The 16412-nt window shown below is 37.2% G+C and overlaps 3 protein-coding genes across 15 annotated transcripts in view; all 3 read right to left on the bottom strand.

The window, feature by feature from the left end:
* Positions 1-315: 315 nt before the first annotated feature.
* On the bottom strand, positions 316-4385 carry slc25a17 (solute carrier family 25 member 17). Of its 4 annotated transcripts, none has more exons than XM_077557684.1 (10): positions 4072-4385; positions 3904-3991; positions 3540-3600; positions 3387-3453; positions 3060-3211; positions 2550-2666; positions 2324-2472; positions 1602-1697; positions 831-916; positions 316-633 (listed from the first exon to the last, which is right to left on the bottom strand). In XM_077557684.1, the coding sequence occupies exons 2-10, from the start codon at positions 3958-3960 to the stop codon at positions 480-482; spliced, it is 939 nt and encodes a 312-aa protein (XP_077413810.1). In that variant the 5' UTR covers positions 3961-3991; positions 4072-4385; the 3' UTR covers positions 316-479. The 4 variants fall into 4 exon arrangements, with proteins under 4 accessions (XP_077413810.1, XP_077413812.1, XP_077413813.1 ...); XM_077557686.1 differs by having other exon boundaries at positions 316-604; XM_077557687.1 differs by having other exon boundaries at positions 316-539.
* Positions 4386-4456: 71 nt separating this feature from the next.
* Positions 4457-7785, bottom strand: rpusd1 (RNA pseudouridine synthase domain containing 1). 2 transcript variants are annotated; one of them, XM_077558013.1, is made up of 6 exons: positions 7684-7785; positions 6938-7077; positions 6729-6852; positions 5984-6086; positions 5348-5449; positions 4457-5251 (listed from the first exon to the last, which is right to left on the bottom strand). In XM_077558013.1, the coding sequence occupies exons 2-6, from the start codon at positions 7021-7023 to the stop codon at positions 4845-4847; spliced, it is 822 nt and encodes a 273-aa protein (XP_077414139.1). In that variant the 5' UTR covers positions 7024-7077; positions 7684-7785; the 3' UTR covers positions 4457-4844. The 2 variants fall into 2 exon arrangements, with proteins under 2 accessions (XP_077414139.1, XP_077414137.1); XM_077558011.1 differs by having other exon boundaries at positions 4460-5251; positions 6938-7138; positions 7684-7774.
* A 2898-nt stretch (positions 7786-10683) lies between these two features.
* The window catches only part of arhgdig (Rho GDP dissociation inhibitor (GDI) gamma), a 30781-nt gene continuing 25052 nt past the window's right edge, over positions 10684-16412 (bottom strand). For 8 of the 9 annotated variants that reach the window (XM_077556625.1, XM_077556629.1, XM_077556624.1 and 5 more), the window contains 3 exons: positions 14300-14376; positions 13460-13523; positions 10684-12313 (listed from right to left, as the gene is read on the bottom strand). In XM_077556625.1, coding sequence (XP_077412751.1) covers positions 12114-12313; positions 13460-13523; positions 14300-14376 — 341 coding nt within the window. In that variant the 3' untranslated portion in view covers positions 10684-12113. The remainder of the gene's footprint in view (positions 12314-13459; positions 13524-14299; positions 14377-16412) is intronic. The other variant, XM_077556627.1, reaches the window with a different exon arrangement.

Genomic DNA, 16412 nt, shown 5'->3' with positions numbered 1-16412 from the left:
GTATACAGTAGCTGCTTATTTGAGGTGTGGTGTTTTCTATTTCGGGAAATGTGCTAGAGCAGTGGTTCTCAAACCTGGTCCTCGAGTACCCCTATCCAGCTTGTTTTCCATGTCTCCCCAGCCTGTTTTCCATGTCTCCCACAAGCTACACGGGTGTTTCAAATGATCAGCAAATCAGCAAGCTCTGCACGAAGCCTGATAACGATCTTCAGCTGTGTAGGCTGGGGAGACATGGAAAACAAGCTGGATAGGGGTACTCGAGGACCGAGGATAGATTGTCCTCTATCTATGTTCATAGAAAATGAGTAATTCAGATTCATTAAGAGAGTACCTTTATTGATCTGATTTGCAAATTAATGAGGGATTTGTGGTCAGCATAACTCCCGATCACGTGCTCTATGACAGGGTGTTTACAATATGTGTATCGTAGCACAAGTACTCTGTGAGTGAGCCAACATCCGAGGCTTGGAAGCATCTTCCTATCGAGCGCGATTGTGGTGGCTGCTCAATCCCATGAGTCTGAAGGTGCAGCTGGATATCTTCTCATAGAGAAGGAACATGAGGGCCGCAGTCAGCACCGTCTGCAATAACTTGGCCTCCAGGCCTTTAAACAGACCCAACAGACCAAACTTTCTATGGAAGGGGACATTGATTAATGAAAAAATGTCTACTGTAAAACTACTAGTCTGCACACGACAAACTGCAGATTCATGCATGATTATACAAGACCAATGTAGCATGGGTCTAATCAAGTTATTGTGTTATTTAAAAAAATATATGTTGTTATATTATGAGTCATTTTCAAATGAAGTCAGATGTGTACTACCCACCTCACTCTGTTGATAAGCAGACATTTGACTGTCATTAGACTAGACAGCAGTGTTGACTTGCTTGTGGACTTGTTGAACTGACCGAACTGTGGAAAAAATAAAAAATAAACAGAGATGTGTCACCTGCATGAATTCGTTATTCACTATAATCTGGGATCTCAATAGTGCATTTGAAATGAGCTTTCAATAGACTTTCTTCTGGGTGCAAGGAGACAAAATATAATTAAGACACTTACAATGACAATAAATTTGAACCCAATGTGATGAGATTTCCTAGTGATGAATTATTTCAACGCTTTAAATGTGATTGTTTGTCTGTGTAAAATTTATAGCAAAATGCAGAACCTGGATGAGATCAAGATCACGCTTGATTTGATAGCTTCCGACCTTATATCCACAGGTGCAAACTTCATTCAAATTCGAAGTTCAAAATGAACTTGATATGATCTGGATTCATCGTTTTTCGCTTTTAGGCACTCCGTTTTAGCTAGTTGAGAAATGGGACAGCTATTCATGTGTGGAAAAAGCAGTAAGACAGGGGTGGCCAAGTTCGGTCCTCGAGAGCCCCTATCCGGCCTGTTTTCCATGTTTCTCTCCACTGACACACCTGATTCATGATCAGGATCGTTACCAGGCTTCTGCAAAGCTTGCTGATGAGCTGATCATTAGATTCAGCTGCGCTGAAGGAGGGAGACATGGAAAACAGGCTGGATAGTGGCTCTCGAGGACCAAACTTGACCACCCCTGCAGTAAGACATGCACATCACTTACTCTGAGAATTGACTGTATGGTCTGCAGTGGGTAAGTCGCAGTGGTGGCAACAGCTTTGGCCACTGCACCAATCATGAAAACCTCAAAAGATGCAAGCTGAGGGGAAAGAGGATTTTTTTTTTTGTCAACATACTGTATATGCAATCGGATAATAGGTTAATTCTGAAAACAGCTGCATCCCTTGTTACAAGACGGAGGGCACACTTGTGCAATGACATCATCTCAGTTGTTTATTTCCCTAACAAATTTATTTCTGAATTGTACAGGTTATAAGTCACATTAGTGGAGGAAAAAGTTGTAAAATGATTTATCTTAGTCTTACCCCCCCAATTACATAAACCTGGCATATGAACAGGGGTGTGAAGACTTTTTATGTACTTTTTTTTTTTTGCTTATACAGATTTGCATTGGAGCTAACTATACTATACTTAGTAGTATTGTGCTTTGATCATATAATCTGTGACTGAGCCGGCAGATGAAAAGGGATTTTCACACCCTGTTTGATCAGACACACTCCCAACATTCCCCTTGACGTCTGCTTAATCCTCAAAAGAATCACGTGAGCGGAAACAGCAAGGGTTATTTGGTGTCTCTTCACTTATTTCATGGCAATGCTTTTATACAGCAGTTGTAACAGAGACAATCAAAATTATAAGCAGTAATGTATTGCAGGTGACGACCTTTTTCAAAAATGGTGAGACAGGACGCTGTGTGTTCCTCACCTCCCTGGGAACTCCTTTCCTCAGTTGCCTCTTGAGACCTTCGTAAATCATGAACTGGATGGCAGGGTTGAGCACCAGCAGTAGCGATGGAAAGGTGCCGTTCCACAGTGCCCCAACACCCTCGTCACGGATGATATGCACGAACGCATCTGGAAAAATATCAGTGAAAAATCAACTCAAAATGGAGAATCAAGAATAAATAACAATATCATCAGATTTTGATTACCCCAAATACCACCGTAGTTAGTGGGTTGAATATCTGTGTTGTAAAACTTGGAGCCCTGAAGTTTCAGCCGCGTGTTGACAACCCACAGTGGAGTGGTCACAAGTACATTTACAACACCTGAAAGAGACAAAGATTTTTTTTTTTAATCACTTATTAGAATATTATCATGGCTTTTTTCCCCCCAGCTCCCAATTCTTATCAAGTTAAAAGTGAAATATTTAGCAGCTGTTACTATGGAATGCTCCACGCGGCATAAAGCATAATTTTTGTAATTTGCTCACAATTTTCACCAATGAAGTGAAGGGAATCAGGCACATTCATCTTGTGCCACCACCTTTTTTCTGAGGGTAAGAATTTGTAGAGTGGCATTTACATTTTCAAATGTGAAATTGAGGCATGACAGTGGCCACAATTTGTGTGATATGTATTGAGATGTGTAATACAAGTGTCTTAAAGATTGAATGCAAAAAAAAAAAAAAAAGTTTCTGAGTGCAAAACAAAGCCTGTTACCTGCAGCTATCCCGACCAGCAAGTCAGTGCGAGGTGCTGACTGATGTCCCTTCAGCCAGCTCGCTTTCAGGCTGTGGAAGCAGTAGAAGTAGACAAAATTGGAGCAGCAGAGGCTGCAGATGACTGGGAACCAACCTCTGTATGGAGCTAGCCTGCAGAATGGCACAAAACAAACAGTTGTCACAGGGTATGTACAGCTTGTGAATCTCATATGGCAAAAGCCAGGACAAGTAGGTTCATAACTATCTTAATAAGAGATACCTTAATGAGGACAAAAGCAATGAAAAAATGATGCATGGATGGTTATACTTCCATAAAGTCACTCACAATCCTTCCTCCTTGATTATTTCTGCTAGAATGGCTGGAGTTGACGTAGCCCTCCTCTTCTCGTCGACTTCAACACAAATACAAATCAATATATAAACACTAAACAACATTCAATATATACACAAGACATCAATGAGATAAATATTTTCTTACCTTGAAGCCTTAGTCTGGCAGTATCCAGAGGGAAGAATACTGTCATGGCTGTCACACTTCCCTAAAAGAAGTTATTAGTGGAATGGAAAGTATCTAATACATTTAAAAATCCATAGCCTACATAAACGGCATTCTTTAAATGTATAAATTGTATGAATAAGCAAAAATGCCGGTTCGTAACCTACTAGTATTAAAACTGAACCGGAATTTGAATAAAGGTATCCATACAACAACTTTTTGCAATGTTTCTAACTCTCCGTAGACTACATAAAAGTCAGTATTGTGCGTATGGTGTATCAAAACGAGCTATATTCTACAACGGTACAACAAAAATACAGAACAGGACGTGTTCAAGCTAACTTACCATTGCTCCGGACACAGCATGCACCAAACTCTCGTAAGACAAAACCTCAAAACTCATGTTGACAGAATTAGCAGCAAATTTTGCCACACTAAAAGGGAAAAAAACAAAAGGTCTGATTTTACCCCCAAGTTTAACATAAAGCCAGCGTGTACATATTCTGAAGCTTACCGATCTACTGCTTCCAGCGGCTTGCAATGCCTTGTCTACAACAGCGGCATTATGGGTAATGTAGTGTCAAGTGAATGGAAGAACTCACTAGATTAGAAATAATCGACTTTTACACAATAAAATTCATATTTACAGTGTAGTTGACTTTTATTACATATTTAATTAAAATGGTCAGATTTGTATATTCAACAAGCTAAACAATTGTATTTAAAAAGGATTACGCAACACTTAAAATTTGTGTGTGCTGATAAACTGTATTAACTGGTGTCTACAAATGCTGTCTACATGTCCTGGTCATTAATTTTACATTTTAGTACGTTTTTTAAAGCTTGATTTGGGGGCAAAACCCCTGTGTTTGGTGCCATCTTAAGGTTAAACACTAAGATAAACTGTTTGTAAGCTGTTTGCCCCCAAATCAAGCTTTAAACAAACATGTACTAAAATGTAAAAAAAATAATGAGCAGGACATGTAGACAGCATTTGTAGACACCAGTTTATATAGTTAGTCAGCAAAAAAAAAAAGTTGATTTAAGTGTTGAGTTATCCTTTAAAGGATGAAAAATATTTGGTGAACATGCAATATGCACAAAAAGAGATACTGTATTTGGCTTATGTATGATGTGAGCAAAGCAGTAGCTTCTCTTTTATCATCATCATGCTAAAAGGTTATTAAAAAACTTGTCTTGTTATATCTTGGGGGAATTTGTATTGGGTGCAGATAATACATGCTTAGCATCATTTACACCTAATAATAATAATAAGAAAAAACAAAACTACGAGTTTCCAGCCCATTCCCTGAGCCACTCTTCACACCGCCACGTCTGCTCCTGACTCTCCTCTTTCCTGATTTTGTTTGCCCTCTTCTCCTCCGCCTGCCTCACTCGGTCTCTCTCCATCTCCTTCACTTGTCTCTGCTCGTCCATCCTGTGCTCCAGCAGGGCATCTACGGTGGCTTTCAAGGGGCGTAAGGATCGCTGCGGGAGCCACTTGGCGTCCACCGAGGGCAGAAAGGGGTCGCCAGCGCACACGAGCATGGGTTCAGGGTCCAGGGGGATGTGGAGGAGGTGGGCGTGAAGCATCATGCGGAAGGGGCTGTCGTCGGCTCCTGAGCTGTAGGTGAAGTCCCCGACGATGGGGTGGCCTATTGCGCTGCAGTGGACCCTTAACTGGTGGGTTCGACCTGGTGCACACATATGTATTATTCATAGCACCATTCGCTGGTGCTTCACAAAGTTCATTATGTGTCGCCAGGCTAACAAAGAGCTTTTTGTTTTACCTGTAAAAGGCTGCAGCAGCACCTTTGTGACAGCTTCACCATCATACAAGCCATACTCCAACACGGTCAGCGCAGTCTGGCATGGTTTGGAATTCTCACAACCTGATGAGAGAGACAATGGAATATTTGAAGAAAACAAGTATATGTACTGTACTACACGTATCTTTCATCTTCTGTAAGGCACATGTGCAGAAAGTAGTGACATCTAGTGGGGAGGTGTCAGCAACAAAATTGGATTCTCTCGATTGATTGACACGCCGACCATATTCTTCCATTTGATATTTTTAGTCATATAGTTCCTTCGGCTGAGCTGAGGCAAAATTGCATTGCCTGCAATGCCGATAATAAACGCTATGTATACTTTTTTCAACCAATATCAACCATTATACTGTATTTATTTCTGTCATATACTTATGTGTGCCATTGAAAAAAAAGCATGGTTAATCATCATGTTTCGCTAATGTCCATGTTGCTGTGGTAAAATGCAAAATTTCTTAAGTGTGGAACTAATAAAGGCTTATTCTGCTCTATTTCGATGTATTTTAATACAGTACTGTAAAGGATGGGATTCAAGCAGCAGTATCTACATAAACTTGTTTTCCCATTATCTTCTATTTATGCATCGTCCAAGCATACCGTCTGTTCCCTCAATACACATCATATGTGTTTTTCCCTCTGAATTGTTCTTGCCAATGGAAAAATGAAGAGTCTGTATCTCTTCTTTCACCAATCCACGGACCTGGGGAAAAAAACAACAACATACATACTGTACTGACATCCACGCACCCAAGTGTGATGTTAAGAACTGTTTCACGGCGTACAAACCAAGGTTATTTTAATGAAAAAACAAAAATTCAGAAAAAATTTAGTTAACGAAATAAAATAAAAATAAAAACGAAAATGGCTACGAAAACTAACTGAAACTACATTTTATGTTTATAAAACTAACTATAATTATAGCAAAAATGTCCTTTGTTTTAGTCTTTGTTAATTAATTTAATGCATGAGCCTATGGGGTTGATTTTAAATGAGATTTCAAGTAGATTTATTTCCATATTAACTGGGATAAGGACATTTGAAAGTCTGTCACAGAAGTGACGTCATCTAGCAGCAGCCAATAGAAAAGCACCTTCAGATGACGTCGCTCCCATGGTGTTTTTTAAATATTGCGCACAAGTAATACACTTGAAAAAAAATTAAATAAAACTAATACTGAAAATAACTAAAACTAAGCATTTATTAAATAACAAAAACTAATAAACACCAACAGAACCACCCTGAATACTAATTCAAACAAACTAAATTTGAAAAACAAAACTCAAAACGAAATCCAAACTAACTCAAATGAAAACTCCCAAACTATAATAACCAAGGTACAAACCAGAGCAAGATAGGCCTTAGTGACAGTGCGCTCCTTGAAACAGCGATATGCCTGGGCAGCTGCAGCCTTATTGAGTGCCACACATAAGGCGCCGCTGGTCGAGAAATCCAACTGGTGACAGAACCTGGTATTGAGACAGCGAGAGCAACCATTCATTTGCAGCTCTTTTGCGTTACAATGAGGCCGCTTTTACCTTAGTAACAATTCACCTGAATCCATAGTAGGTGTTGGGGTCTGCCAGTTGAGGGAAGTGGTGACGCAGCTGGGCCTGCACCGTGTTCTTTTCATACCACATCTTGCTATCAATGCGGATGTCCCAGTGCTTGTCCACCACGATGTAATCGTCACTCTGAAAGAGCACACGAAGTCTCTCCACACTGGCCGGCTCCATTGGGTGTCACAAAACACACCTTTCAAACACATCTCTTTATTAGAATTACTTTATTTACGCATGTATACTTGACACATTCCCCACTCGTAACTTACATTTCGTTTCTTGTGTTATGAATATGTACAGACTAGATAACTGGGGATTTTTGCTGTTGTTCATGTGATGCTAAACTGCAATGTATGTTAGGATGCCTGCTACACAGTTGAGAGCTTCTGTGTTCGCATCTCAGCTAAAAAAAAATAATCAGGTGCCATCAGCAGGGGGCTCCTTTTCTCACCACTCAGACTCGTCTTTATTGTGCTGTTATGTCAAAATGCCGGCAGTGAAAAAAGGTTTGAAGGTTAAAAATAGTTAAAAACATCCACCATATTCAGACTATTCCGCAAATGGAAAGAACATTTACTGACGAAACGGCATGAATTTGAAAAGCAAATTAACTGGTTGCAATTAGGAGCAAACACCATGCTCTAAACAAACACCGAATATGTTTTATACACATAACATCACGATCGCGGGTCTTTATCGCGGACACATGGTGAAGTAGAAATTAATTTTCAGACATACCAAACTTCAAATCTTCATCCTCATGTCATGTTGCTGTAGTGGTGATTATGCTTCCGCTTGTGGCTGTAACGCTAACTAACATGATTAAGAGATGGAGTGCCACCTACTGTTTTGGAGAGTAAATGCAGTACCATTTTTACCATTTTAACACAGCTGTTGTAGAAATCTGTCTTAAAAAAAAAGGTCTTTACAAAAAATATTAGTTTGTCAATTTTAATTTTAATAAATATTAGTATTTGTAGTAATGTTTTGTCTGTCTGTCTGTGAGTGTATGTATATATGTATATATGTGTGTGTGTGTGTGTGTATATATATATATATATATATATATATATATATATATATATATATATATATATATATGTGTGTGTATATGTATATATGTATATATATATATATATATATATATATATATATATTAGGGGTGTTAATCGCTTAGTACCTGGCGATTCGATTCGTATCACGATTCATAGGTCACGATTCGATTTGATACCGATTAATCCGGATACAAATCTATAAATTGATTATTGCGATTTTTTTTTAACTAAAAAAAACTTTAAAAAATACTAATCAGTAAACTTGTACATGTACACCGTAAGATTTGTATGAAAATTTATTTATTAATCTGAAAATTCAAGCTTATAACAGAGCCACTGCATTTAACAAACAGGTTGCAGTCTGTTTCATGTTTGAACAGCACTGAAATAAAATATTAAGGCTTAATGTTCCATTAATATAACATTCTTCCATGCTTAATGTGTGAATCCTTACCCTAAGTAAGACGTTTTGTTGAATATTCCCATAAAAAAAATGATGTTTAAAAATCTAATCGATTTATATATATATATATATATATATATATATATATATATATATATATATATATATTATTATTATTATTATTAATATTTTATTATTATATATATTTATTATATTATGTATATATGTATATATATATATATATATATATATATATATATATATATATATATATATATATATATATATATATATATATATATATATTAGAGCTGTCAAACGATTAAATTACTTAATTAGATTAATCACATCTTAGAATTTTTATTAATCATGATTAATCGCTTAACAAAAAAGGCTTTTTTATCAAAAAAAAATCCCCGCCAAATTTGAAGAGCACCAGTTATGTGTTAATTATTTTGACATTTAATGTTATGAGGACCCTATAGAACAAGAGCTATAGAAAATGGAAAGTAGCTGCTGATTATTACTTCTTTATAAATGAAAATGAAACATTCACTGGTTTCAAGGGCATGATGTTCACTGAATGTACTTAATGTGTGTGTGGTGTCGGTAAATAGTGTCCCTTGTCAGGCACCAATTGATTACCACATTCATAATCCTTCACCTCGAGCTCACCTCTAGCAATCAACAGCATGGATGAAAGCTCTGACGTGGCACCAGCCGTGTCTGTTTTTTACTTTAACATTGTTGAACTTCTTCAATGATAGAACTAATGTTTATAGGGCACAGTAAATAAAATGCTCACGTAGGCTCCTGCCACGGTTCTATTGCGATCTAATGTCAATGTTACCATTTTTAGGAACATATTGTTCTTCCAGAGGATAATCTCCTCACGCTGTATGCCGGTGCCGACGAGGAATTATTTCACAATTGGCACTTGATAATCCAAACTACATTTTCACTATGTCTACTCGTGAATGTTGCATAACACTTCCCAGGAAGGGAGATATTGAAGATGATCCTTGTCGAATACGTTTGAATATTTCCCCACAGATTCCGGCGTAATTGTGGAGGGACAATGACAAGAACTTTTTTCTCTTTTTCTGCTGGTATTCCTGGATTTCACTGACTTGACTTCCATGTGGCTCACTCGGACTTTCTTTGTGTTGGAATTGAAATCCTTTGTCTTTGCAGCTCAAGTGGAGTCAGGAAAAAAAGTGTTTCTTTTTTTTTTTGGTCCATGTTGTCATGACCGACCAAAGACTTGTTTACAGGAGTTTCTGTGACATAACAAAGACAACGGCCTAAAACTTTGACGCCTTTGGTTGGCGTTGTTTTCTTGTAGCATGCATAACAAATCCTTCCTGCAGGCTCGCTGTGAGGAGCCTATCATGACTTCAGATTGGGGCCTCTTGCTGCTGCTGGCTCTGCTGCTGCTCGCCTTGCTCTACGTTTTCCTCTATCTGCCTGCCGTAGCCCACCGCGCCCTGCTGGAGCAGGCCATCCGCAGCAACAACACCACTGCGCTCACGTCTCCTGAAAAAGAGGACTGGCTCTCTGAAGAGTAAGATTTCAAGGGCGATCTTTTGTACGTTGCTATTACAGTAAGTTGATTTGATATGAGGAGGCTCATATGGCAAGGACACTCAAAAGCGTGCGGTTTTATAACACATCGCGAATAATACGAAGCACACCGTACTGCATTTTTTTTTAGTGTGTGTTATGTATGTCTGGTATATATATATAAGTTTGTAAAATTATTTGTATTGTGCTAGAAAGTGTCTGTAACCATCAGAGAAGTTGTCCTTTTGTATTTCTATGACATTTGTTCATTACCAGTATGCAGTGCTGAGAAAATGAAGCTTCATGAAACATTTTTTTTTACTCCTCTAGATGATGCTTTTGGTTTAAAGATAAAGTTTAGTACAAAAGGAAATTGATTAAATGGCCACTGCATCTTTAAAAATCAAGAGTGCCATGTAGAATAGCGAAAAAAGTGCTTCAAGAAGCTTCATTTGTCCATCAGTACCGTATGTGTTATCCATAGTAAGCTACATCTTTTGATATTGTCTGGGACCTTGAGTCATTCCTTCAGGCTTTTTGTTGGTTCTTTTCAATTGCCTTTATTAAAAGATACAGCATACAAGATTTGACACCAATATTGAACATTTCAGTAATCGGTACACATTTCAAATGACTGCTGCTGTTCAACTTGCCCTGCTTTAAAGAAGATCCATTTGAATAATGCACCATACCTGTAGTCAACCTTCAACATCTGGATATGCCACAGTGTTTTTTTTTTTTAATTTTATTTTTTTTAAACCACATGTTTACAACTAAGTTGTATAAAAAACAAAGAGATACTCTCTTAGTAAACCATGCAACACCAAACAAGCCAACGTTTACAATTATTCTTCAAATTACAACAAGTTGAATGAATTTGTTTTTCATTATGTTCACCAATAATGACAAGATCCTGTCTAACACACGAGTCAGCATTTCTACTGGGGATGAATAAATCACACTTGAATGTATGTCTTCTATATACAGAACATCGCTAAAAATGGTCTCCATAGCAACGTTTGGCACACTGTCAAAATCAAACCAGATGGTATAGCCTCTCATTATGATGCAATGCAGTTCTATCACTGGAACTTCAACCATAATATATTGTTAAATTCATACTGATTTTTTTTTTTTGTTGTTGCTGAATTTTGGATACAGCTCTTGCATCGGATATGATTTGATGATGCCAGTGTACCTAACATGGTGGCCAGTGTTCATTCACAGCAAACATATTCACATCTTGTGCCCTTGCTTTACATTTGCTGTCTTCTTATACTAGCTAATGTGAGTGTGTGATAGGCATCAAATCCTAAACATGCATTTCCTTCTACAATATACACAGTCCAACTGTTCCGTTGAAGTCTTCCCACGGCCCCAAAAGCTTCACAAAGACCCGAACGAACTGCTGCTTTACAAGCAAAACACATTGAATGAAAAAGTGTACATTATGAGGTTAGCTCTTCGCGAAATGTTCATCTTTTGAATCGATCACTATTAAGTGGTTGTCATAATATGTCATGTGCAAGTTGAGTTTTTGTACTTATCTATATGAAATATGTTTCAGAAGAATAATGACCTGTAATTATGGCGATTAACTATAAAACTACTCAACACAATGTTGAGATAGAGGTTATTGTGCATGTATTCTCTCTAGGTTGCTATTAAATGTTTGTGTTGTGTTTTTGTTGTTGTTTTGTGCTGCACCCCAGTCCACCACACCTGGATATAACGATTTATGACATTTATGACATAATAAACAGACCATAGAGGCCACTGAAAACAAACGCAACAATAGCATCATTTCATTTTTCACAGATTTTCTCTTTCTGCTTGCAGTTTCATAACAACCGCTGTTGCTAAGTGACGTCATATGATGGGACGAGGAGAATTCCTTCCCTAAGCCGATACGATATGGATATTTCACAATGCTTTTAAAGCAGGACAAAGGGAGACGAGAGGGGCTACACTTCTCTGAATGTCCCTTTGTGTTTTGGGAGAGTTGCGTACATAGATGCGCAATATAGAAGAAGAGAAGCATCCTGTCGTCACAAAGACGCTCTTTGGGGGGCAAGAAGAGACGAGACTGTCTTCAAGAAAGGGAGGCGAGTGGAAGAGCGAGAAAATGGAGAAGAAGAAGAGCACCTCTACTCATCCAAATCCTTCTTGATGTCCAGGTTCCAGTCCCAGTCCGAGTAGGTGTTCTTGTCGTCGTCGGTGAAGTGGGACTTGATTTGGTAGAGGCCGCGCGACACCAAGCCTTGAGGCGTCTCGTCAGCGGGGAACACAAACTCGTGCTCGTTCTCACGAGGACAGAAACTACCCATCATGTAGGACACCTTGTCCACTGCAGGCACAAAAGGAAGTGGACAATTAGAACAATGGCTTACGGAACAAATGGGGGATCCTTCAATCGGAGGGCCTTCACTAATCACATATCCCATATATATATATATATATATATATATATATGTTTAAAAAAAAAAAATATATGTTTTAAAATAAATAAATATATATATATATGTTTTAAAATAAATATATATATATATATATATATATATGTTTTGAAATAAATTATAATGTACATGCTTGAAGGCAATTACTGGAAACGTGCACAGGTGGCAGTTATATATATATATATATATATAGGGGTGTTAGAAAAAATCGATTCGGCAATATATCGCGATATTACAGCGCGCAATTCTCGAATCGATTCAATATGCGGCCAAATCGATTTTTAAACATCAATTTTTTATGGGAATATTCAACAAAACGTCTTACTTAGGGTTAGGATTTGCACATTAAGCATGGAAGAATGTTATATTAATGTAACATTAAGCCTTAATATTTGATTTCAGTGCTGTTTAAACACGAAACAGACTGCAATTTGTTAAATACAGTGGCTCAGTTATAAGCCTGAATTTTCAGATAAATATATACAGTATTTATTTATTTTTACATACAAATCTTACAGTGTACATGTACAAGTTTACTGATTAGGATTGTCAAAATTTGAGTTTTGAAAAATCGCAACAATCAATTTATAGATTCGTATCGGGATTAATCGGTATCAAATCGAATCGTGACCTATGAATCGTGATACGAATCGAATCGGCAGGTACTAGGCAATTCACAACCCTAATATATACTGTATATATATATATACTGTATATATATATATATATATATATATATATATATATATATATATATATACTGTATATATATATATATATATATATATATATATATATATATATATACAGTATATATATATATATATATATATATATATATATATATATATATATATATATATATATATATATATATATATATAATTGACAATTCAGTGCACTAGTGGGAATGTGAATAGTCTGTCAATATATATACTGTGCAGCTACAACATTTTTTTTTTTGTTTTTGTTTATTTTATTAATGTTTGTTTCATTTGGCAACCTATGGGCATAAATGACGACTGATGTGAACTTACGTTTGACTCCTTTTCTGAAACTCACATGATGGTACTTCAAACCAGCGACAATTTCTTTGTTCACCTGCAAACAGACACACACACACACACGTATTTTTGTAACTTTTCTTCTACGCTCTCAAGAATCTGAGATGAAGAATTTGTGTAGTCATCATCAAAATTCTGGAAATTACTTTTGAGTTCACTGAGCAATGGGTAAATTACACTAATTTATATTTTTGGGCTTCTGATTATACTGAGGGTTTTCTGTTATGCTTTTAAGAATCTTGTTGAAATGAATCCATCCCTGATCAAACTAGATGTCTTTTGGCACAATATGGAGCATAAAAAAAGATGTATGCAAAAGTGCAGAATATGTGCAATAACGATTCGAAACGAAAAAACAAACAAACACTCGAATCTATCCAGACCAGAGAAGTCACTTCAGACACCTTTACAATAAAGACCGCCTTTGAGAATAAATTGAGGCGGCTGCTGCAGTTCATCTGAATGTTTCACAATGATATTATAGGCATTGAGCTCAAGAAGATTGTTTTTTTTCCTCCATCACACAAAGTTGTTGTATTGCTTTTTCGCTGGCATGTGCTCCACAAAAATGGGATGAAACGAAGCCTCTGTTTGTGAGAAATCCTGTCAATCCGCTGAGAACATAATCTTCTCATCTGAGCAAATAACAATGCACACAAATCATGTGAATCTGCTGCAAGACAGCGAGGTCCAGCGGCCGTCGTCACAAATGCGCAGCAAAGTGCTTGTGTTAAAGGCCACCACATTAGGAACACTTAGCGTTACATCATAAACCAACGCCGAGCTGGCTCACAAGCGTCACTTTCCTCTTACCTTGAAATGTATTTTCAGCCTGTATTTGACTCCTTCTTTTAAGGCGAACGTCTTCTCCTTCGCCATGGTAACGTCTCCTGGACAAAACACATGACCTCAGCTGTGACAGTGTCGAGACTGTAGAGATGTGTGACTGCATAGTGGTGACCACATCCCTGTGCTGTGATCACACTGCTGCTGAATGAAGAGCCTAATAAATCCTTTCACATGGGCTACACAATCATTATTGTAGGTAAGGGCTAGATACTGTTAACATTGTTAACATTTTTAATTCTTTATTTTATATTTTAACCATTTTGAATTTAGTTATAGATGTGTAGAGCAGGTGAAGTAATGTTGACCTCAATATAACTCGACCTTAACCTGTCTGTTGTCTTGTTTTGTCTAAATTCCCTTTCAGTGTCCTGCTTGAGAAAGTTCAATCTGACATACTGAGATTCTGTTTTGAGAAAGTGCAAGCTGGCATACTGAGAACCTGTTTCGTCTAAAAGTGAAAGATCAACCTAGCATACTGTGAGAATGTAATCTGATTTTCGTATTTGATGGGAGGAGAGAGGCGTTTTTTGTACAAACTCGGATTGTAATAAAGGGCTGTGTCTCCTGGGGGGAGGGACACACATTCTTGGATGACACTTCATTTGGTGGTATTCAATTGTGTGACCGGAGATCTCTGTAATAAATCCATCCTTGCAAGGACCCTTTTCACAGGAATCTCATCTTTGATTTATTTGAACACGCAAAAGATTACAAAACTTAACTCTTTGACTGCCAGACGTTTTCAGAAAAGGGATGCCGTGGGTGCCAGCCGATTTAAGCATTTTGACTGATCTTTTGACTGATCTTTCAAGGTCCACAGAAAATTATGTGTTTGGACTATGGAAACACACATACTACCAAATGAAATATTGGACTCTCATCTTTCATCAGAAAAAAAAAGTTGTTTCTACCTTATTCCGTTTTTGAGTAATCAACAATAAAAAATGGCTAGTTTCACCTCTGTTTTGAAACAAACGTCTTTTAACGTCTTTGGCACTCCTCCATAGGATTTTACTAAACGTTATTTAACGTTTTTGGCAGTCAAAGAGTTTTAAATATAATCCTTCAATACTGTAGCATTTCATTCAGTATAAATTGTTTGTTTTTAAACTCAAATTTCATGTAAATTTGTCGAGGCTGCTAGCAGATGTCAACATTTTCTAGTTACATTATAGCATAGCCCTGAAATGAAAAAATAAACGACACAAAACAAAAGTTGTATTATATTAGCAAAGAAGGTGAGTCAGACAAGAAAAGGGAAAATGGAAGTGTAAATATTAAACATTTGAAAATAACTCCAATTTGTCAGTGTGCATTTGGCACCAAGGCTTCATAGCTTGCTGGCAAACAAATAACCTCATTACATATATGGTCTACTTTACATGGGCCAGCACTACTGATTCTGAGGGTCACGGGAGGATTATATTGGCACGGCAGCAGCTTGATGCTGAAATCTGATTGGCCCAACAACAACAAAAATCCAACATCAAAATACAGAGCATGTACTAGAAGTTAAGACAAACACAACAAAATGAATAGACTGGAAGTGACGTAATGTAGATGTCTAGTTCATTTTTCTAGCTCGTTTTCAGGGTTGCGCAAGCACCGCAAATAAATCCAAACACCCGGAAAATTTGAGAAACCTTGAGATTTTATTCCGTACAGTAGAGGCCAAGTTTGGATACACCTTCTCATGCAATGTTTATTTCTTTATTTTCATGACTATTTACATGAAAGATTCTCACCAAAATCATCAAAACTAAGAATGAACACATGTACTTAACAAAAAAAGGTCAAACAACTGAAAACAAATTCTAGTTTCTTTAACATAGCCAGATTTTGCTCTTGGCATTCTCACATCTGGGAACTCCTTCAATACTGCTGGAAAACCATTTCAGGTGCAAAAAAATAATAATCAGAGCAAACAAAGAGTGACTATTTTGAAGAAAGTAGAATATAAAACATGTTTTCAATTATTTCACCTTTTTTTTGTAGTTCATAACGCCACATTTGTAATGCATTGCATGAGAAGGTGTGTCCACATTTTTGGATTGTACTGTATGTCCTTTTTTTTTTT

The sequence above is a fragment of the Vanacampus margaritifer genome, chromosome 2 (assembly GCF_051991255.1).
Source record: "Vanacampus margaritifer isolate UIUO_Vmar chromosome 2, RoL_Vmar_1.0, whole genome shotgun sequence".
In the NCBI taxonomy this organism is placed as follows: domain Eukaryota; kingdom Metazoa; phylum Chordata; class Actinopteri; order Syngnathiformes; family Syngnathidae; genus Vanacampus; species Vanacampus margaritifer.
Note: the sequence above shows the minus strand (reverse complement) of the source record. Positions and strands in the feature narration are given on the sequence as shown.

Bases quoted from the DNA above. Each gene is read 5' to 3' on its own strand.
- slc25a17 (XM_077557684.1), bottom strand. From the start codon at position 3,960: ATGAGTTTTGAGGTTTTGTCTTACGAGAGTTTGGTGCATGCTGTGTCC. The intron at 3,454-3,539 runs GTAAGAAAATAT...TTTGTGTTGAAG, and splicing joins TGCCAGACTAAGGCTTCAAG to TCGACGAGAAGAGGAGGGCT. The intron at 2,473-2,549 runs GTAATCAAAATC...ATATTTTTCCAG, and splicing joins TAACTACGGTGGTATTTGGG to ATGCGTTCGTGCATATCATC.
- rpusd1 (XM_077558011.1), bottom strand. From the start codon at position 7,119: ATGGAGCCGGCCAGTGTGGAGAGACTTCGTGTGCTCTTTCAGAGTGAC. The intron at 5,450-5,983 runs GTATGCTTGGAC...CTCTCTCATCAG, and splicing joins GTGTATTGAGGGAACAGACG to GTTGTGAGAATTCCAAACCA. The intron at 5,252-5,347 runs GTAAAACAAAAA...TGTGTGCACCAG, and splicing joins GCTGCTGCAGCCTTTTACAG to GTCGAACCCACCAGTTAAGG.